Here is a 22,010-nt window from a genome sequence, read left to right as displayed (position 1 = left end):
GTCTATCGTGTGGAAGAGCTCCGACTTCTAAGGCTTTCATGCCTAAAGTGATATCCAGGACTTCTATTGGACTTATAGTAAAATTTTACGACAATCTGTATTAGCTCTCGAGTATCGGCTTGAGACACAGATGCGCATCAGCAAAGTCACGGATAAAAGGCTTATTGTCATTCCCAAACAACGAAGTATGTCCGAACCACGGCTGGTAGTGGAGATCTTCAAACAAAGGATACATATCCTGTAAGATGGTATCTGACGAGGAAGATCTGTTCAATGATGTGAATTTTCCATTGAAGGTGATGAGTTAGGGTGGTCTAAGCTGAAAGCTCTTGATGCTTTCCTGTATGTGCTTTCATGTTTGTAGGCTATATATGCGACAATGTCCCTTACCTTGGTTCAAGACACGACGTTGTGAATTGCGAAGGTTCCGATGAGAGCTTGCTCTGCGCCTTCATATCCCTCTTAACGCAAGTTGACTCAGTAATGGTATGTGTCATATGTCAAAGTTTTGACAGTAGTTATTCCTCAAACCATAGTATCTAGTCATCATGCCATGCTGGAGACCGCAACAAGAACTTGCAGTTTCTGTTTGACTCAACCTGGTAAGATAAGCCTAAGTCAATGAGAAGCAGACAATCTTGTGATGATGGAATTTCCATCATAAGAAGTCACGTAGTCAAGGCTTTGATTCGATGGGCTTACAGTAAGGTATTAGGTGATACTAGGAACTGGGCGACATGAAGCCCTCTGTGGTTCTTGTACTTCAAGGGGATAATTGGTTAAGCCCGGTTAAGAGTACAATGGAACAATGCCGAATAAATCTCTCAACTTACACGAATTCCGAGGTACGGTAGTTGTAACGGCCACTTGAGGTCCGAGGAAGATATCCCCCCTTTAACTACTAGATCTCGGTAGGTAGAGGGGCATAACCAAACCGCAGCAGGTAAGTAAACTGCCCAGACACTGAGACAAAGATGTATGGTCCACGCTAGCTTGTACTGGGTGAGCTTTGCCGTGGCGTTTATAAGTTGAATCGATTGTAGGGGATATGATCTACAACAAGGAGTAATAAAACACAAGGTGCATTACTTACCTTGTACAATATATGAAGCTCATCCCCATCCATTCAACTTGAACGGCTAACAATAATTCAATTCCGAGAAATTTCTCGTCCCGCGATTCTCTGCAATTGGTATTGACAGTCATTGTCTGGGGTACCAGCCAATCAGGTCCCTCAACACTCAACGATATTCTCACGATCAATCGGTATTTTCGACCGCTTCACCGTCCCCGCCGTCTGACCGCCTGCCCAAACAAGCAAAATCTTCCTGTAGCCATCAGCGATTTCGGAAATCGGCCTTCGGTTTCCATTTTTCAAAGGAGAGCTCCCCCTCACCCTCATCCTTTAAACCGTCAAACGCCTCAGCTTTCTTTTGCACCCCGCAAAAGCAGAAGCAGAAGCAAAACCCGCCTCTTGCGCCTGGATTGGGTATATATACACTTCCGTGTAACCTCACACGAGCTCTCTTGCGAGGGTCAATTGCTCAGGCCGAGAGCAATACAACAACAAATAACAGAGCTTCACCTCCCAATTGGTTTCCAAGGCGGGGATCTCCAGAGCTCCACCATGTCCTCTCCTGGCGACAATCACTCGCTTTTCGCGAGACACTATATCGATTATGTCTACGCTCCTGGCCTGCTCCTCATCGTTGGCACTCTTATCGTTAAGAAGGAATGGACTCCTTTCGCTGCTCTTATTGCCGTAGCATTCGGCATTTACAACTTCATGGCCTTCCGTAAGTTGCCGCCAGATGAAACCTTGCCTAAGTCAATGTCGACTAACTTGGAATCGCAGAGGTCAAGACAACTCTTAAGCCCGATGTCTTTCAGGAGTTCGAGCTCGAGGAGAAGACCATCGTCTCCCACAATGTCGCCATGTAAGCCGCCGATATGCCCACCGACCCGTCCACGTTCTGCTCAGTATACTAATCTCGCAATAGCTACCGCTTCAAGCTCCCCAGCCCCAAGCACATTCTCGGTCTTCCCATCGGCCAGCATATCTCAATTGGCGCTCCTTGCCCCCAGCCCGATGGCACTACCAAGGAGATTGTTCGTTCCTACACTCCCATCTCTGGTGACCACCAGCCCGGCCACGTCGACCTCTTGATCAAGTCCTATCCTCAGGGCAACATCTCCAAGCACATGGCCTCTCTCACCGTCGGTCAGACCATCAAGGTCCGTGGCCCCAAGGGCGCTTTCGTCTACACTCCCAATATGGTTCGACACTTTGGTATGATTGCTGGTGGTACTGGAATCACTCCCATGCTCCAGGTCATCCGCGCCATCGTTCGCGGCCGAGCTGCCGGAGACAAGACCGAGGTCGACCTCATCTTTGCCAATGTTACTGCCCAGGATATTCTTCTCAAGGAGGACCTCGACGCCCTCGCTAAGCAGGACTCTGGTATCCGTGTTCACTACGTCCTCGACAAGCCTGAGGAGGGCTGGACTGGTGGCGTTGGCTACGTCACTGCCGACATGATCGATGTAAGTTCTCGCGCGCTCGACTTTGCTATTCTCAACGATTAACCATGTTCTAGAAATATCTCCCCAAGCCCGCCGACGATGTCAAGATTCTTCTCTGTGGTCCTCCTCCCATGATTAGCGGTCTCAAGAAGGCAACAGAGAGCCTTGGCTTCAAGAAGGCCCGTCCTGTCAGCAAGCTCGTTGACCAGGTTTTTGCCTTCTAAATATGCCAATTACTCCAGCTTTACAGCCTGTGCCAATTCCATACTCCTCGCAATAAGGAACCATACAGGGGTCGCCAATAGCAATGTAAAATTCAGCTGCATATACAGAAAATGAGCTTGCAAGAGATAGAAGGATACATAAGGTCTGAAATTAAGGATACGACCCACTAAGGAGGCGCACATCATAGGAATAGATGAAGAATCACGACACGCGAAGACATGTAAATTCACGTTAGTCGTATACCACAATTTATTCACTTAATCTTAAGTATCATGATTGTCGGGGTACGCCAGAGTTTTACTGACTAATTGTGATAAACACGCTTTCCATTCGTCCCCGTGCCACAATGTAAAAACCACCTAACTTATGATACAAATAGTCCCAACCGGAGGGAGTCCTTTTTCAGCGTATATTAGCAAAGTCACATTCTTAATTATCAACTTGTTGTTCCTGTTACTCGTCTTCGTCTGCATCCGCCATGCTGGTATCTGCCACAGGACGAGACTCATCACCAGATGCTCGCGCTGGAGCATCTCCATCCTCGTTGTCCTCTTCATCACTATCGACGACACGTCCACGACGGGCTCGCTTGTGCTGTTGACGCGGAGCGATCTCTTCCTCGTCATCGTCTTCGCCTTCCTGGTTGGCTCCGTCGTCAACCTCCATCTTGTCATCCTCGACAGCCTTCTCCTCAGCCTCAGATAGAGGAGTCTCTTCGCGGTCGATATTTCTCTCGGCACGCTCGAGTTCATCGTCTTCGTTGTCGTTCTCTTCATCGCTGTCAACAACAATCTCGGCCGACTTGAACTTGGATGATTCCTTCTTTGTCAGACGACGGCGCTTCTTTGTACGTTCTTCTTCTTCCTCAGACTCGTCGTCTTGACGGTCACTCTTCTTCTTCTTTCCTCCCGATCTCTTGGGCTTCAATTCTCCTGTGGCTCTTGGAGCGGTCTTCCGCTTTCGTTTAATCTTCTCTCCCGTCTCGCTATCAGTCGTCATTTCAGCCTCAGCGCGAGCCCGTTCCTCTTCAGCGCGCTTTTCAGCCAAAGCTTTATCCTGCGCAGCAATCTCTTCACGTTCCTTCCTAATCTTTTCTTGTCGCTCCCGTTCTGCTTCCAAAGCCTTCTGACGACTTTCTTCACGGCGACGGAGCTCAGCTTCTCGTAGTTCTTTGGCCGCCTGTATTTTCTCCTTATTCTTCTCCTCCCACTCTTTCTGCTTGCCGATGGCTCGTTCAAGCTGCTTGCGCAAGGTGTTACGGGCCATATTCGCACGCTGCTCGACGTCGTGCTTAGGATAAGGGGTTTGGGGATGCGCCGCGATCTCATCTAAGGACGTGATAGCAGCCTCGAGACCCTCAGCGGCCTTTTCGAGCTGCTCTGTCGACCGCTTGTTCTCTGGTAATCCCTGGACCATTGTAACAAGCTGGATTTGCACAAAGGCCACGTTGAACTTATAATGCACCTGTTCAGGGGCAACCTCGAGAGCCTGTTGATTGGGAGTAAGCATAGATACAAAGTATAACGAAGTATGAGAGAGGGGGGCACTGACCTTCTGGGCGCACTCAAGTGCCTTGATGTGTGCATCTATATCACGTTCGGCGCGGCCACGATTTAACCATGTTCGGCCCAAACAAGCGAGGATTGTTGCATCGTTGGCCTTGCCATCTTTGGAAAGCGCAATCTCATAGTGCTCAATAGCCTTTGAGTATTGTCTGAGCTCAGCATATATGTGTCCCAGGTTAACATAAAGGTGAGAGTCCCTGATAGTTTCTCGGACCTTGTTGAAAATACCCAGTGCCGACTTGTAATCCTTCTTATCCTCAACAAGAGCAATGGCCACACCCTGCGCAGCATAGGCGTTCTTTGGATCAAGTGACAGAGCCTTGTCAAAAAACTCAACGGCTTTACCGTAGGTTGCACTTCGTTTTTGTTTTTCCGAGTCCGACTCGCGACGCATCTCTCGTGCCTGCATGAGATACAGGTTACCCATACCCACCAGAGCGTGTCTATCGTGTTTGTCATAGTTTTGGAGGGTATGCTTGAAATGACGGAACTCATTATCCTCGCCAAGGTTGGCCGGGCGTTTCCTTGAGCCAACTCGGCCCAAATACCAGCCGTACAAGGCTCGAACTTCCAAGTCGGTGTTGTTCTCCTGGTACAATTTGGCGACGGCGTCGGGTCCTTCCTTGTTCGGGTTCTTCCTAAGTTTGATATAAGCAAGTCTGGCGCGAGCATCCGTGTAATCGTCGTGGCGGGCCAAGAGACTTTCGTACACCTCTACAGCCTTATCAGTGAGACCTCTAGATTCATAGCTTCGAGCCAAGTTGAAGCTGATTGTGGATACCAGGGCATCTGTGTCCATCTCAGGGTCCTTCTCGCCAATCTTCATGCAAGCGCCCAGCGCGGCCTCGAACAGGTCGCTCGCAAGCTCATGTTTCTCAGCTTGTGAGTGGAAGCAGCCAATGTTGTTTAATAATTGAGGTGGCAGCGACTTGCGAAGCGTAGCCTTGATCTCGGCCTCGTCAGTAACGTCCTCGGGTCGTTCGGATGCCGGGACCTGGTCCAATTCCAGCTGCTCAACTTGTTGCAAACATTGTAGAGCCTTCTCAGGATGATCTGTCTCATACAGGCGTGCCAAGTTGAGGAGAACTGAGGCATCTGGCGATAATGTCTTCTTCGGGTCCTTCCAAGCATTTCGTACGCCCTCAAGAAGAGTGGTGGCTTTCTTGAGTTCAGCAGACTTGTCCTCCTTGCTGTCGCTGACCTGGTTAGCAAAGACTTCCTCGGCGTACAGCGTGCCCAGGAGAATCATGGCCTCATGACTCTTGGATTGTTGAATCATCTTTTCCAGGCGAAGCTTAGCTTCTCCCAAGTCATTTTTCAAAACTGAAAGCTGGGCAACACCGAACTTAGCAGGAAGGTAGCCTGTCTCAGTGCCTCCGCGAGCTTCATCAGCACGACGATAATAATCGGTCGCACGTTCCGTATCACCTTCATAATGCTCTTTTCTCGCAAGCATATACCAACCATCACTGGCAATGGCATTGACGTCTGTATACTGGATAGCTTTGTGCGCCAGCTTGGCGGCATTGTCCCATGATTTTCGAGACATGAAGTAACCGGCAAAAGTCGAGCAGGTAAGGGGGAGGTCTTTGTCAAGCTTGAAAGACTTTTGCGTGTATTCAGTCATAGCCTTCTTGTAGAGCTTCAGGAATTCGTCGCTGTTCACTGGTACGTGACCGCTCGCATCCAAGTAGTAAAGGCCGAGCAGAATGTTGGCAACCTTTGAATCAGGGTTGATCTCGATACACCTCTCCCAGGCCATCTTAGCGTCGTCCTTAAAGCCAAGCTGCCAGAAACAGCTGCCAATACCAATTCGGGGATCTGGATCAACCAAGTCGGGCATCTTTTGCAGAACATCCTGGTAGATTGCGAGCGACTCGGGGTATTTGTGCATTGAAAACAAAGCACGAGCTTTTCCCATCAGTGCAAGCATGTTTTTCCCTTGGGAGACTCGCAGGGCATCGTCAAAGGACTTTACAGCAGTCTTAAGGAGCTCGTGCTTCTCGGAACCAATGCCTCCAGCAGTTTTAGACGGTGCCTGCAAAGAGGCTCGCAGGAGGAGGAGAACACCACGGGCGAGAAAGATAGGAGGAAACGATGGGTTGAGTCGAGCAGCATCGTTAAGGGAGGATGTCGCGAGCTGAAGATAATACTCCTTTGTCTTGGCCTCGGACACGGAGGTGCCCTCAGGTGCGACACGAGGGGCCTCTCTGCTCTTCCATAGATACATCCAACATAGACAACAGATCATGCTGACTTTATCGCGCGGGTTGGAACTGTTGCTTTGAATGGCGCTGCCGCCTCGCTGGAGCATCTCGATGGCATGATCGATCTTGTGTTGCTTAGCATAAGCTAGAGCGACGGTCATCCAGTAAGTTTTGGCAGCGCGTTCGTTTTCGAAGAGGGTACAGAGTTCGGTAGGGTCATCGACGAGGTCCTCAAGGTCAATTTCGACAGCCTCATCTTCCTGATCACCTTGCACGGGGATGTCGATAGCGGAAGGGATGTCAGTAAATCGGGTACTGACCGGCGCGGACCGTGTTTTGCCATTGACACCATTCGCGGCGGTTGTTTGCGAAGAAGACATTGTGGTTCAGGGAGCGGCGTGAGGATAAAAGAGTAATAGTGTTCGTTCAGGAGCAAAAAGTCGGTTCGAGGAACGCGTCGCTCGGAGCTCGTAGCAATGCGCCTCGAGATAAAGGAGGATCAGCTCATCGAGTGGTTCAAAGACCAAGTGACATAATCAATCGCAGAATCTGAGCGAGCCTGCGTGATATTGTCTACGCTGGCGAGAGGGGGGTCGGTTGTGATGATGGCGTGGAAAGTTTGGGCGTGTTAACTTAGTTTTGTTGTATCGCAGGATGAAAGAGAATCTGAGAAGCTACCCCCCAGACAGGTCTTGAATGCGGTACGTACTTCCGTGCATATTAGTGGGACATGAACCTTTCGCTGATTGGCCAATGACTTATACAGTGAAATCTCCAGCATGAGGTGACTACAGCCTACAAGACAACTTGGTTCTCAATTCTAGGTAAACTCAGGCCGCCCGTGTTATTGATTGGGATGTGAAGTCTTGCTAAGTTACGTTGGAACGGTTACTGTCGCACTCTGATTGATAAGGAGGATATTGTTATAAATGCTTCTCTGTATTGTCAACCCTTCTTTTACGGTCTCACTGTAAACATTTTCACAAGACTAGAGAGTCAAGCTCTTTAATACTAAATTGTAATTCAAGGAACTTGAGCTAACAGTAATCTTATATTACATGTATATAGCTATACTGTTGCACAGGTATAGGACGTTATCATGCCTTGATCGAATCTCTGAGTATGGTTTACCGTATTATAATAACACTAATAAAACTGTTTTTCTTCGAGCTTCTATATTAATGATGTACTGTCTCATGTTATGTGACTTATATTTATCTTGTTTATATTTAGTTCCTTTGATGTACATATTACATGGGCCAGAGAAGAGCACATTTCTATCCAGTCGACTTCCCTCTCTTCGTTCTTCCAGAATAACACCATATCACCATCTTAGGCATCACAATCCCCAAAGCGCTCTAGTCTCTCTTTTAAACTCAAATACTAATGTTTCTATATGAGCATGTTACTTCAATCCCTCACAGGCTGGCAGTGATGGCCAAGCTCAGGGTGCCGGTAGGGTAAACACTAGGCACCGGGCAGCTGGCAGACAGTGTCAGCCAACTTTGCCAATGATGAGTTCTCAAGCTCGGATCTATATCTCTATTTGAAATTCAGATACCTTCTTCATGTTGAGCCTTCGAACCTCGTTTCTCTTCTTTCTCAACACCGTCAATACTCATGGGCAGGATCTTCTTCGTCTTCGCCCATCCCCTGGCAGGACTTTCTTCTCAATTACTTCATCAACTCATATTTGCGAGCTTCAATCAGTACCTACACTTGGGTACAGAGAAAAGCAGTTACAGAACTTCAGGGCGATGGCCCCCGTTCTTCCCACCAACCAGGTGGGCATCGCCTGGCCCTACATATTGAGCCTTGATCCGCGAAGTCACCACTGTCTGGGTTGGGATTGCCTGACTCCCGCTGAGCAAGCAGGTATTATCATCAGTGCTACAGTTATCTTGATCGTTCTTCTCTTCGCCTACATGTACTACTTGGGCAGAATAACGACTGCTCACCAGGAAATTGTGCTCCGCCGCCAACGGAGGCGTAGAAGACGCTCGTTCGCCCTCGCCCCGACTGTTTCACTAGTACAACTACCTCCTGTTCCGAGATTCCCAAGCCAACAGGTCTCATATCAGCCTTTACTCTATCATCCCCCTCTCGCTCCTCTCGCTCCTGTTGCCCTCCCGCATCTTCAGGGTCCTCCAGGGGTGATGCCTCAACAGCAGATCCCGGTATTTCTGCCCGTCCAGCCAACTACATACGTTCAACCACAGCCAATATTTCAACCTACGACTCGTCAGAATGAGCCAGTCAGACCATTGCAGCGTTCCGGGTCAGTTCCGGCTTCCATGTCTTCAAGCGGTTTGCCCCCTCGCCACCCTTCCTGGCGTCAGCGCCTCCGTCGAGCATTTGGGCTTCCTCTCGGAAGAGCTTCGACCGTGGACAGCGAATCAGTTCCCGGAACCCCTCCTATACCACAGCCTCAGCCAGAAGGCTCTCATCAGGAAGCAAACGCAAACATATCTACGGATAAACAAGCAGAGGCCCATGATGCACCTCGCAACAGTCAAGGCCTTGGGCGCAACAGTGGTCCCTCAGATCACTCTCAGGGAAGTGACATGAGCAACACAGCTGGTAGTGATATAATCCGATCGCCTGGTTCTGCTGCAGCGACAGTCCATAGTGACGATTACGACCTGATTTCTAATGTGCAGCTGCCGCATACTCGTCAGAACGCATCCAACAAGCAAGAATCTCGCGGACAAACAGATGTATCGCACGCCAATGATAGCAACCCGTCAGATTATCACAACCCTTTGGCCATGCTCCCCGCTAGACCGCCTTTCAATCCCATAGAAAGGCCACCAACTCCCACGCCTGTGATGCTGGACACTCGACAGCATATTGACCAACTCGAATTTATGATGCCCGGGTAGGATATTCTCGTATATCAGATTCATATAGTACTAACATGCCCCCAGACGGCAATCTCATGCCTATGCGCCAACATTGTCTCGTCAGCCAACCATTAGAACATATCATCCTGAGTGCGAGCAGCACCACCGAGGTCGCGAGATGCACAGAAGAAACTGGGACAGCACGTCAGTTTGTGGGTTCGCATTCTTTGTCTTGATTGATACTGATTCATTGATTTAGGTATGCCAATGCAAACCAAATGACCGGAAGCGTCACTGGTCCATTAACACCTCAGCCCACCCATCAAGGGGGCGGTTTCTACTAGCCATGTGCTTGGAGGCAGTACAAGAGACGAGCACAACATGTGGCTTATGAGTCTATAACGTTTGATTTGGATTGCTTAAAATAGTAGAGCTGTGAGATATTGAATTGTAGGATTCAGTAAGGAGAACTCAAACCTCTTCACAGTGTTGTACTAGCGACCTATGTACAGTAACTAGATCATCAGTAATAAGACTGTTGGTGTATGTTTGGAGTGATGTACTATGTAACGGTCAACAACGATAGGTTTCCCTCAATAGTCATACCCGACCTCGGCACGGGCCAGTCACGGGTCCAGGAACTCCGTGGAGACTATTTGTGTGTGAATTTACTCTGTGACAAAATGGTCTCAGATGTGAGAGAAGGTCACGTGCCCCGCAAAAACATTATCCTGGTTACCCTATACCTGTCCTCCGCTCTCGGAGCTCCATAGAAATTTCTTGTGTGACGCATTGGAAGCCACAAGCTATATTCATTCATTCTTAAATGGCCTCAGACCACCGCTCTATTACATCTGAAGACGACATCTCGAGAGCTTGAATTCATCAACGCCCTCAGCCGTCCGATCTCTTCGCATCCTTCATTGGCTGTAGCCGCCAGGATTTCTTTCTAGATTGTGTACTAGTTCAGCCGCCATAATGTCGCTACCTGACCCTACTGAAGACCTCGACTGGGGAGGCTACCTTGGAGGCATTCATGAGATATTCCACAAGAATGCCGTGGCTCATCCTGACAGGCTTTGTGTGACAGAGACTGAGACCTCGAAGTGGGTGATGTTCCTTTGCATTGAAACATGGTTGTAATTACATCAGTTGCTGACAACGCATACAGGGCGCCAACAAGAACATACACCTACCGCCAGATTGATGAGGCAAGTAACAACATCGCCAATTATTTACGCGATTCTGGCATCCAGAATGGAGATGTAGTCATGATCTTTGCGCACCGCTCAGTTGAGTTGGTCTGTGCGTACATGGGAACCCTGGCTGCTGGCGGTATCGTTACTGTCCTTGATCCTCAATATCCCCCGCAAAGACAACAAAGTATGGTGTACCTCAGACGAGAACTGGAATAAACATTAACTAACATATCATACCAGTCTATCTTAAAGTTTCCCAGCCTAAGGCGCTGATCTCCATTCGCAAGGCTACGGAGGAGAGTGGGTAGGGCCAACCCCGACTCTTCATGACCCGAGAGCTTCCTTGATTAACGTCTTGATACAGTCCTCTTGCTCCTCTCGTCCAAAAGTACATTGATGATGAACTTGCCATTAAGATCAAGATTCCAGACCTCCGCTTCACCGACGATGGCGAGTTGACTGGGGGCGAAGACAGTGCTGATATTTTCGCCAACGTTAAGGAGAGGGCCTCAACACCTCCTGATGTGCTCATTGGACCCGATTCTAACTGTACGCTGTCATTTACTAGCGGAACGCAAGGATTGCCAAAGTACAAGCTTCTCTTTTCCTTTTCCTTTCACTTTGGTGAGAACTTGAACTTTTATTAATGTTTAATAGGGGCGTGCTTGGACGTCATTACAGCCTGGCAAAATATTTCCCATGGATGGCTGAGAAGTTCGGCCTCTCATCAGAAAGCGTATTCGCCTGTCTTTCCGGAATTGCCCATGACCCAATCCAGCGAGGTGCGGATCCGTTTGCTATGTATTCAAAAGTTGTTACTAATTCTGGCCTCAGATATCATGACGCCCCTGGCCTTGGCTGCTCAGCTCATATTACCCGCTAAGGAGGATATCCAGCACGTGAGGTTGAGTGAATGGATGAGAAAGTGGTCACCAACGACAACTCATCTTACGCCTGCCATGGGACAGATTCTGGTTGGTGGCGCCACAGCGCAGTTTCCTAGCTTGCGCCAGGTCTTCTTCGTTGGTGACGTCCTCACTACTCGCGACTGTAGGAGTCTTCGTCAGCTAAGTCCTGACTGCACCATCATCAACATGTACGGAACCACAGAAACTTCTCGCGCTGTATCCTACTTTGAGGTCCCTTCCGCCCAGGAAGACCCGACAGCCCTGGACCCACTCGGCGACTCTGTTCCCGCTGGCTGGGGCATGAAGGGTGTCCAGGTATTGGTTGTGGATCGAGAAGATCACACTAAGATCTGTCCGATTGGTGTGGTTGGAGAGATCTATATCCGCGCTGCTGGTCTTGCCGAAGGATACCTTAATGATCCTGAGAAAAACAAGGAGAAGTTCGTTGATAACTGGTTCGTTGACAACAAGAAGTGGGTTGAAGCAGACAAGGCCAACGATAAGGGCGAACCTTGGCGCAGGTACTACAAGGGGCCGCGAGACAGACTTTACGTCACAGGGGACCTCGGAGAATATCGACCAGACGGGGCTGTGCGTGTCCTAGGTCGTATGGACTCACAAGTTAAGGTGGATAATGATTCATTCTATTGTGCGTTTTTACAAAGCTAACTTTGACAGATCCGTGGATTCCGGATTGAACTCAACGAGATTGATGCGAACCTTAGTGGCAGTCCTCTGATCCGAGACTGTAAGACCCTGGTTCGAAGAGATCGTAATGAGGAGCCGACGCTTGTCAGCTACATCGTGCCTGAGATTGCTGAATGGAAGCGCTGGCTTGAGACACAGGGCCTCCAGGATATCGAAGAAGAGGGTGTAGAAATGGGACCCTGTACCGTCTACCTCAAGAGGTTCCGCCGTATCCAAGCCGAGGTGCGAGACCACCTCAAGTCTCGCTTACCAGCGCACTCGGTTCCTTCGATCTACATTGTGTTACAGAAGCTGCCTCTTAACCCGAACGGGAAGGTTGACTCTCCTAATCTTCCTTTCCCTGATGCCTCTCTCATAACAGAGGATGCCTCGGAGGAGGATCTGAAGAGCTGGGAGAGTCTATCTGAGACTGAGAAGACTATTGCGACACAATGGTCAGCTCTGATCCCGGGTCTGAATGCCAAGATAGTCAGGTATGCTTCTGCTGATGGTTCACTTCTCTACCATTTAAATACTAACCCTCGATTTGTAGGCCGGACTCAAGTTTCTTCGACTGCGGTGGTCACAGTCTTCTTGCCCAGCAACTCTTACTTAACATTCGCAAGGAATTGCGCGCCGACGTCACCATCGGTGTCCTCTATGCAAATCCCACTATTCGCGGCCTAGGCAGCACAGTCGACAGTCTTCGTAGTGGCCAGGCTGTTACAGTCGACCATTCTAACGATACTGTTTACTCTGACTCCCTCGATGAGCTTACCAATACTCTAGACGCGAAGTACCAAAGCGCGGATCCCGATGCTCTGAGCCCTTCTAACGGCGCCAATTTCTTTCTTACCGGGGCTACTGGCTTTCTCGGCGCATACCTAGCCAAGGATATACTGGACAGAAAGAACACTAAGCTTATCGCTTGTATCCGTGGAGCCAAAGACCTTAAGTTCGCAAAGGAGCGTCTTGTAAGGTCCCTTAAGGGCTATGGTCTCTGGCAAGACTCTTGGGCTGATAGGATCTCCTGCGTTATTGGTGATCTCTCTAAGCCTCGTCTTGGCCTTGACGACGCTAGCTGGAAGCATGTTGCTGATACAGCTGATGCATTTATCCACAACGCTGCGTACGTCCACTGGATCGCTCGTTACGAACAGATGATGGGGCCTAATGTTCTCTCTACTATTGACGCTATGAAGCTCTGCAATGAGGGCAAACCTAAGCTCTTCTCATTTGTTTCCTCCACTTCGACCCTCGATACCGACTACTATATCAACCTGTCCGACGCCCAGACGGCTACCGGCCGAGGCGCTGTCCTTGAGTCCGATGATTTGCTCCCCAACCGCACCGGTCTTAGCACCGGCTACGGACAAACTAAGTGGGTGTCTGAGCAACTCGTCCGCGAGGCCGGCCGCCGTGGTCTCCGCGGCGCAATCGTCCGACCAGGCTACATCCTTGGCAGCCGCAACAGTGGTGTCTCAAATACAGATGACTTCCTTATTCGCCTCTTTAAGGGGTGTATCCAACTTGGTGCTCGTCCTCGCATCATCAACTCAGTCAATGCTGTCCCTGTCGACCACGTCGCACGCGTTGTTGTCGCTTCGACGCTGAACCCCCTCCCTGGCATGAACGTGGTGCACGTTACTGCTCACCCCCGTCTGCGGATGAACGAGTTCCTATCTGCACTGAGTTACTACGGTTATGAAGTACCTGAGGTTGACTATGATGTCTGGAAGTCGCAGCTAGAGGAGTTTGTCTCAGCTGGAGCCATAGAGAAGGATCAGGAGCAAAGCGCATTAATGCCGCTATTCCATATGGCTACTGCAAATCTCCCAAGCACTACTCGTGCTCCTGAGCTGGATGATAGGAACGCTATGGCTGTTCTTAGAGCTGATGCAGACCGCTGGACAGACATTGATGATAGTGCAGGAGACGGCATTTCTCGTGAGGATATTGGTAGGTATCTTCGGTACCTTGTTGAGATCAAGTTCATTGCCGCACCTACAGGTAGAGGACGTAAGCTACCCGATATTGACGCCTCGATCGCCGAGGCGCAAGCACAGTGGGGAGTCGGTGGTCGCGGAGGCGCCTCTTAAGAAGGCTCTGTTGGATAGAGGCATGAGGTTATGTTTTCGTGACGAAGATTACTTAGATGTTCAATGCGGGATGACTTGAAAAATCAAGGGGGCGCTCACGCGAAGAGCACGAGCATAAGAAAACCTTTTATCACCTTTAAGCGTGACTTGTCCAATAAAAAATCATAGTAGACAATTGATCTCTATTCACATAAATATTTATTTATTCAGGGTTGACTAATGGAGTTCATGTCAATACCCATTTGACTCGGGTAAAAGCATCCAATGCGATGGGCCTTGGAAAGGTTCCACAACAGGTAAAGCAAAGTTCGAGGCTCGTTCTCTCACACCCTTGTCACCTACTAGAGATAGGTACCTAATTTAGCAGCCTACCCTAGGTACTTACGGCACAGAGGAATTGATGACCTAGGCCAACTTCAGCCGTAGCCAACTCGGCCCAGCCCCATTCAACGTCATCCTATTCCCTTCATTACCTTGCCTACCTTATCTTAGGTAGGTACCCTACTTCCACTACCGACACCGACACCGCCGACCGCGACATCCATCTCATACCTACTTCACCCGGGCTTCTTCTCATACTCTGCTTAGTTATACTCGACGACCAGGAGCGATAGGCCTGAATGTAGTCAGCATCAGCGCATGAACCATCGTATCGTATCGTTTCATTCGACCCATGCTTGCCCCTCCCCCGCTAGCTACGATCTACCTTGCGCTTGAAGCTCTCGTCCTTCACCCGCAGCCTACCAGCTCCTGTCCAGGCTCCCGGCTTAAACGCGCGAAATAGACTACCTTAGGTTGTATTGTATACCTCTTTTCGCAACAGCTGTCGCGATTGCCCTCAACAAGTCGTCAGAATGTGGAATGACGAGGACAATAACCCGTACGGCACCAGCTTTGACAGGCGGGACTCACAGTCGTCGTCTGTCAATCCGACGTCCCCGTCAACTCGTAATTGTACGTCGATTACCCACACCATTTCACTAGACAGCATTTCCAGGGCCATCCCTAAATCGCTGCTGAGATGTTTGATTCAATTTCGTCAGAGGACGAGGAAGAAATCAATGATACTTACGATTTTATCTCAGACCAATCGTTCGAGCCACCTCAAACACCAACCTCCGGTAGCGATGATGAGCATGGCCAAACTGGCCACGGCGGTGGTGATGGCGATGGAGACTCGGCGCAAGATACCGGTCCCAAGCGCAAGCCCGGTGGTTACGACAGTCGCATCGAGCAGATACTATATGAGAACCCCAAATTATCCATCCTCATCACGGATGCTGGCAAGAGTCTAGAGAGCGGCGGCAGATATATCGTGTACACTATTAAGACTGGTGTACGTCCATCTACAGCTAGTCCTTCGGGGCATTTCACTGACCACTACGTGACAGGACCTTGAAGTGCGCCGCCGATATTCAGAGTTCGCTTCTCTGCGCGATGCCCTTACTCGTCTTCACCCTACCTTGATTGTTCCTCCCATCCCTGAGAAGCACACGATGGCTGATTATGCTGCGAACCCCACGAATGCGAAGCAGGATCAGCAAATCATTGATCTCCGAAAGCGCATGTTGGCAGTCTTCCTAAATCGCTGCCGCCGAATGGACGAAATCCGAACAGATGGAGTTTGGTGGCGATTCCTGGACCCCAATGCCAGCTGGGTATGTCGGGTTTCTGAATGCGCAGTTGCCACTACTAACTGCTTAATAGAGCGAGGTCTTACACTCTCATCCCGTGTCGTCAATTCCCAAGTCGATCTTGAAAGCGCCTCCGCTGGACCCCGCAAACCCAACTCCCGCACACAACTACTTGCCAATCCCGGCAGCATCGGCAAAGCTCAAGACAGTGGCTGGTACCAATCACGACAATAGCTCAGGCCATATCCAAGCAGGGCCTCATGCCTTTGGCCGGTTTCCACCTGAGGGTCACAATCTGGGCGAACAGGAGCTGGACCCTTATTTCATCTCATACGAATCTTCGATTAAGGAACTCGAACAGCTTCTTACTGGCCCAATGGAAAAGGTGAACCGACGAACTCTCAGTCATCTTTCATCATTGGCCGCCGATCTTTGTGAGCTAGGATCCGTCTACAACGCCTTTGCGGTATCAGAGCAGGCGCCGTCACTCGGACCGGCCATTGAGCGAATAGGCCAGGCAGCTGATCTATCATATATCGCCACAGAGGAGCTCTCAGGCTCTCTGGGTGCTAGCTTTGCCGAACCCATGCGTGAGCATGCGCAATTTGCGGGTGTTGTTCGAAGTGTACTAAAGTATCGTGTGCTCAAGCGTGTGCAGCAAGACTTGACCAGCGAAGAGCTGAACAAGAAGCGAGCGCTGCTCGACCAGCTAGAGCAGAGCGAGGCCGAGGCCCGAAGGATTGAGAATTACCTCTCCAGCAGTCAGCAAATATCACCACCGCCAAAGCGATCGACGAGCCTTAAGGAGCCGTCCTCTCATCAACGGCGTGATGGTGGCCAGGACGACACCGAGTCCATCGACTCTGACTTTCCTGGGACCCATGGGGAATTTTCCTCACACACACCTTCAGCCAGCCAGGGGTTACCCGAAAGGAGTACCAGCGCGCCATCTCATAAGAAGATGCCCAGTGGGAACTCGATAACGAACAAGATTTTTGGACCCATCCGGCATGCAGTACAGGGGGTTGTTGACGTCGATCCAGAGAGAACACGCCGCGATTTGATCGGAAAGACAAGAGAGAGCATCGGTCAGTTAGAACAAGCCCAAGTGGTCTCGGAGCGTGATGTCAAAGAGGCCAGTGCTAGTGTCCTGAAGGATATGAAGCGATTTCAAAAGGACAAGGAGGATGACTTGCGACGCTACATGGTGAGTTTATGAATTCAGTCTTGACTAATTGTCGAAGCGCTAACATCCATCAGCTCGCTTATGCTCAGAGTCAGATCGAATGGGCGAAGAAAAGTAAGCAACAATGGGAGGAAGCTCGAGCAGAGGTAGAGAAGATTGACGAGTCCTAAACATGTTGTGTTCTGTTTTGTGTGCCTGATGGAATGGTTCGAAAGCCGTAGATGATAAGAAGAGAGGAATAATATTTCCATATAATTCATTGACTTCTTCCCTGCTGTGGTCTCTACGCTGAGATTATGTTCGTTATAATTTATTGTGAAGTCGCGCAATGTCTGCGAATTGGGTGTAGGCTTGTTGACGATGATTTATTGGTCTCGCCAGGAGGATTAGAAGCTTGACATTGAAGATTGTAAATCGTCTCCGGAAAAAAGAGCTTTAATGAAATCCAATATACGTACGTATGTTGAGGTCCAGCCTGAATGGCTGCCCATCTCAACCTGTTATATACCAGGTTAGCACTCTCCAATCCCTCTCGCAAGAATACTACATCACATAAATGTGCAAAAAAGAACAAATTCCTATTCTTTTAATTCTCAAATACTCTCAAAGAGTTTCTGTCTCCCAAAAAGCACACCCCAAGCCTGCTAATGTACCTAGTTCGGTATCCTTTCAATTGGAGCTTCCAGGTTGGGAGCATATGGGGTTCTGTACGAAGGGTTCCTTATCGATAAGCATTTGTTATAAAGGGCAGTAGCTTCATTGTCGCAACAACAATCAATCTCCGCCAGCGCATCCTCACCACAGTCATCGCGATGGCCCAACAAGATGGGCCCATCGCCTCCATCGCAGAGCCAGGCATCAAGGCTCAAGGACAGCTACTTCACGAAATGCGGAAGGAGGTCGCGAACCTTCTCAACAGATCTGCTACTGGCTTTCCCGGTGCGCAGCCTGTAAGCTTCGCCCGTCAGCATCTCGAGGAGCTCGCTCAGCACGAGTAAGATTGACATGGACCGCTAACTCGCGATTTGGAACCTACAGCTAACGGCGATCTCGCAGTTATTACGTAGTTGAAAAGTCCGACGGTATCAGATATCTTCTCTATTCGACAACAGACGAGAATGGAAACGAGGCTCACTACCTAATCGATCGCAAAAACGACTTTTGGTTCATCACGAACAGAAGCCTACACTTTCCTCTCGAGAACTCCCCAGAGGCTTTCCACACGAACACGTTGATCGACGGTGAACTGGTTTGGGACACAGGCTCGGACGGGAAGCGCGTCCCAATGTTTCTGGTCTTTGACTGTCTGGTGCTGGATGGTGCCCTGCTCATGGAACGAACACTCGACAAGCGACTCGCATATTTCGACCAACGATTCTATCGCCCATATAAGAAACTTTATCAGGAATACCCTCAGGAACTAGAGTTCCAGCCCTTCTACGTGGAGATGAAGAAACCCCAATTTGCCTACGCCATTGACATGATGTTCAGAGATATCCTCCCGAAGCTAAAGCACGGCAACGACGGTCTGATATTCACCTGTCGCACCACTGCTTACAAACACGGCACCGACAACCACATCTTGAAATGGAAACCACCAGAGGAGAACACCGTAGACTGTCGCCTGTCCCTGAACTTTGTGGAAGTTGAGCCCAGCGACGAAGAGCGTCGCGAAGGCATCACTGAGCCATTCGTTGATTACGACAGCGTTCCCAAAGCCGACTTGTACGTCTACGCAGGCGGTAACGGCCCCGAAAAGTACGAGTATTTCAACAGCGTGTTCATCTCTGAGGAGGAGTGGGAGACTCTCAAGTCGCTCAACGATCCGCTTAACTGGCGAGTGGTTGAATGTAACATCGATGAGCAAGGCCGATGGCGCATTGTGCGTTTCCGCGATGACAAGAACGAGGCCAACCACATCAGCACAACTAAGAGTGTGCTTCAAAGCATTGAGGACCGAGTTTCGGAGAAGGACCTGTATAGAGCAGCTGGGGAAATCAAGAATGCCTGGAAGGCTCGGGCGAGTAGGGGCCCTGCAAGATAGAATAATCGACTGGCAAACATGGCGTCTGGGGATATTGGTTCTGTATCGATGGGGCAAGGCGTTGGGAAAGGTTTCAGGATAGGGGATTCTCACATGTCATCACTGCACCACATAGCATCTCGGAAGTTTGGTTTGAACAGACACACCTTCTTCTTAAATACTTTCATAGCTTGTATAAACTAGGAGATATCGACAAACCTCAAGTAACATCAACATCAAGGATTCGGCGTCGAAATTAAAAGTACCCATGCTGCGATATTGAACTTTTTTATCTATACCTAGCTCCCAGCGTCCCCTCATGTATTACCTAGGTACGCAGCACAGCGCAAGCCAAGAGCAGATTTACAGATCATCTCAACTCCATTTCCAGTTTGGATGCCAAGTCCAATGCCAATTCTGACCGCTGAAACTCCAATTCTGCTAACGTGGCCCCTTCACGTCATGCAAGTCCTTTCTTGCCATTCCTTTCCTTGATCAAGTTTTCTCAAAAGGTCAGCATATGTGCCGATTACTCTGTCAAAGCTTAGAGTGCAAACATGATAATGGCCACCAGCATAACGGTGCAGCTGAGATTGGTGGTCCCGCTGGTACCACCCCACCCACGAGGCTCAGGCTTCTTGGTGCCTCCTGAGACAACAACAGGAGTCGGAGTAGGTAGAGTAGGCGCAACAGTGACGCTACCGGACGGACCCGGCAGTAAGGTGTTGTTGGCGGTTGGGTAAGGTGGGTAAGCAGGAGGCGGAACCACGATAGTTGTTGTAGAGGTCGGGGGCACACCAGCAGTTTCGTAAACAGTCGTCGTGGTGCTACTGGTAGGAGAAACTGACACGGTGGGTGAGCATTCTGGGCATTTACTAGTCAAAGTGACAGTGATGAATGACTTGGGGGCTGCGATGGTCTTTTCAACAGTGGTGTACTGGGTGACAGTGCTCGGACCTTCTCGGGGGGATAGAGACTTTGAATGGTAATAGTTGTGTGCGGTTTTTTGGAGGGCGAGGAAACCTCGAAAGTATTCGTGATGGTCTCAGGGCTGGCGGTGGTGATGGCATCGGGTGGACCAATGGTAAGAGAAAAATCAGTTTTGCTCTCAGTCACAGTCTGTGGGTTACCGGTGACGATAGCATCAGACGGACCACTGGTGAGAGAAAAATCAGTTTCGTTCTCGGTCACAGTCTGTGGGTTACCGGTGACGATAGCATCAGACGGACTTCTGGTGAGAGAGAAATCGGTTTCATTCTCGGTCACAGTCTGCGGGTTGCCGGTCACGGTGGCTCCAATAGCATCACCCGAGGAGTCCTGGGAGACCTTGCCGTTGGGTACAGTGACCGTGTAGCTTTCGGTCATGGTAATGACCTCAACCTCACAGTATTCGGTAGTGCTCTCCCGTGTGGTGACAGAAACAGACACCTGGGCTTCACCAGGCACAGTGACATAGCGGGTGCCAGTAACAGTTTCAACCTCGGTGACCACATCAGCATTCGAGGTGTAACTGACGCTATAGATTGTAGAAACAGCGGTCTTGGTCCTGGGTCAAGGGTCAGCGACTTCTTTGGTATCATGAAAGTGCCTAGGAGTCGGGGACATACGAGATAGGGTATGAGCCACCGGCGCTCTCGAGGCGGCGAGCAATGTTGTGCACCTGATCACTTGAAAGAACGTCGACAACGGGGCTTCTGTTACGGTTGTAAAACTTTGCATTGGCTGTTACCTGGTTAGTTTGTCACAAGTCGTGGCAACACCGAATTCTAAAAACATACCGTAGGCTGCGCCGAGGATACCCATGCCAAACATGAAGAGAGTTGCACATATGATAAACGCACATGCAACAATCAGCTTGATGAAGAAGGGAGATCTCTTCATCTTGCTATACTTGGACATTCGGGGAGCTTGGCCCTCACCCTTCTCGGAATCCATCACGTCCGCCACTGGAGATGAAGTCAGCCTTGGGGAGTACTGGAAAGCGACTGTGGACGTACTTGAATCAAAATTGATAGTGAGTAATACTGGATAATTAAAGTGACTGTTAGGGTGATTAGCAAACGATTCGCCGGGTGAAGAAAATGACACGAGCGCAATTCGTCACGAGAGCGATGCAGCGCCTGATACCCGAGACCAAGTGAAGGATAGGAGTACAGCAAAAGGAAAGAAAAGAAAAGAAAAGAAAAGATACATACCGGTTGAGTGGATATAATAAGGCCTCTTCTGGTTGGGAAGACAAATTATGTTAGACAACGTTGGAATAACGAAGTTTGGAAGATGGAGGAGTAGAGTAGAAACGAGGGACGAGGAGAGAAAGAAATAGTAAGGGTGGGAGAGGGAAAGGAGCGAACAGCCGGTTGAGTGATTCAAGGAAAGAATCAGAGTTGGGAGGAGTTTCCTTAGCGGTGAGATAAGGAGAAATAAATAAACAGAGCAGGAGAGGCAGTGATTCATCAAGGCACCAAGAAAGAGCAGGGCCGCATATTGCTCTGCCGGCTGGTTGGCAGCCAGTGGCAGGCTTGACACTTGCAATGACTTCAACATTCTGTCTATGGGCACCTACCTAAATTGCACCCAGCATTCTTTGGAGAATGGAGTCAAATTGACGCAGTGATCACAGGTCTTGAAGAATGGAGAATATTGGCTTACATGAAGTAAGGCGAGGTCAGTTGCCTTATTTCCTTCGTCAGTCGCGTGTCAAACGAGAGTTAAACGAATCTTTCAATGGAAAGGTGGGTGATAAAAACCAGCCCGTGTTAAAGAGAGAAGAGGCATAAAAGAGGATAAAAGGAAGAGAGATCACATTCTTCTTCTTAAGGGGCAACGGCTCAACTTGTACTCAACAGCTTGCCACCAAAGCACAACAGGCAGTGGAGATAACCCACGCAACACCATCTTCCGCTTCCACCAA

At 49.6% G+C, this 22,010-nt stretch overlaps 7 protein-coding genes across 7 annotated transcripts; 5 read left to right on the top strand and 2 right to left on the bottom strand.

The window, feature by feature from the left end:
• Positions 1-1,627: 1,627 nt before the first annotated feature.
• BKA55DRAFT_684421 (uncharacterized protein) lies at positions 1,628-2,747 on the top strand (the record flags this gene model as incomplete). Its single annotated transcript, XM_046198638.1, has 4 exons — positions 1,628-1,796; positions 1,856-1,937; positions 2,001-2,544; positions 2,598-2,747. The coding sequence occupies 4 exons, from the start codon at positions 1,628-1,630 to the stop codon at positions 2,745-2,747; spliced, it is 945 nt and encodes a 314-aa protein (XP_046054973.1).
• A 454-nt stretch (positions 2,748-3,201) lies between these two features.
• On the bottom strand, positions 3,202-6,900 carry BKA55DRAFT_533939 (uncharacterized protein; the record flags this gene model as incomplete). Its single annotated transcript, XM_046189531.1, has 2 exons — positions 3,202-4,236; positions 4,300-6,900. The coding sequence occupies 2 exons, from the start codon at positions 6,898-6,900 to the stop codon at positions 3,202-3,204; spliced, it is 3,636 nt and encodes a 1,211-aa protein (XP_046054972.1).
• Positions 6,901-7,829: 929 nt separating this feature from the next.
• On the top strand, positions 7,830-10,011 carry BKA55DRAFT_671037 (uncharacterized protein). The gene is made up of 4 exons (XM_046197962.1): positions 7,830-7,980; positions 8,250-9,398; positions 9,448-9,567; positions 9,623-10,011. Exons 1-4 carry the CDS (start codon positions 7,907-7,909, stop codon positions 9,705-9,707), a joined length of 1,428 nt encoding a protein of 475 aa, XP_046054971.1. The 5' UTR covers positions 7,830-7,906; the 3' UTR covers positions 9,708-10,011.
• Positions 10,012-10,102: 91 nt separating this feature from the next.
• On the top strand, positions 10,103-14,464 carry BKA55DRAFT_554526 (alpha-aminoadipate reductase). Its single transcript, XM_046191600.1, has 8 exons — positions 10,103-10,469; positions 10,535-10,746; positions 10,803-10,866; positions 10,927-11,151; positions 11,220-11,344; positions 11,397-12,097; positions 12,149-12,651; positions 12,711-14,464. Exons 1-8 carry the CDS (start codon positions 10,342-10,344, stop codon positions 14,254-14,256), a joined length of 3,504 nt encoding a protein of 1,167 aa, XP_046054970.1. The 5' UTR covers positions 10,103-10,341; the 3' UTR covers positions 14,257-14,464.
• A 251-nt stretch (positions 14,465-14,715) lies between these two features.
• Positions 14,716-17,341, top strand: BKA55DRAFT_554519 (uncharacterized protein). The gene is made up of 5 exons (XM_046191599.1): positions 14,716-15,210; positions 15,342-15,592; positions 15,648-15,914; positions 15,964-17,097; positions 17,151-17,341. The coding sequence occupies exons 1-5, from the start codon at positions 15,111-15,113 to the stop codon at positions 17,244-17,246; spliced, it is 1,848 nt and encodes a 615-aa protein (XP_046054969.1). The 5' UTR covers positions 14,716-15,110; the 3' UTR covers positions 17,247-17,341.
• A 509-nt stretch (positions 17,342-17,850) lies between these two features.
• On the top strand, positions 17,851-19,359 carry BKA55DRAFT_554516 (mRNA capping enzyme, catalytic domain-containing protein). The gene is made up of 2 exons (XM_046191598.1): positions 17,851-18,070; positions 18,133-19,359. The coding sequence occupies exons 1-2, from the start codon at positions 17,889-17,891 to the stop codon at positions 19,118-19,120; spliced, it is 1,170 nt and encodes a 389-aa protein (XP_046054968.1). The 5' UTR covers positions 17,851-17,888; the 3' UTR covers positions 19,121-19,359.
• A 29-nt stretch (positions 19,360-19,388) lies between these two features.
• On the bottom strand, positions 19,389-21,034 carry BKA55DRAFT_711636 (uncharacterized protein; the record flags this gene model as incomplete). Its single annotated transcript, XM_046200806.1, has 4 exons — positions 19,389-19,963; positions 20,038-20,645; positions 20,707-20,821; positions 20,878-21,034. 4 exons carry the CDS (start codon positions 21,032-21,034, stop codon positions 19,644-19,646), a joined length of 1,200 nt encoding a protein of 399 aa, XP_046054967.1. The 3' UTR covers positions 19,389-19,643.
• Positions 21,035-22,010: the final 976 nt, after the last annotated feature.

The sequence above is a fragment of the Fusarium redolens genome (assembly GCF_020744475.1).
Source record: "Fusarium redolens strain MPI-CAGE-AT-0023 chromosome Unknown BKA55scaffold_2, whole genome shotgun sequence".
Classification (NCBI taxonomy): Eukaryota; Fungi; Ascomycota; class Sordariomycetes; order Hypocreales; family Nectriaceae; genus Fusarium; species Fusarium redolens.
This window is presented reverse-complemented; position numbering and strand designations above follow the sequence as displayed.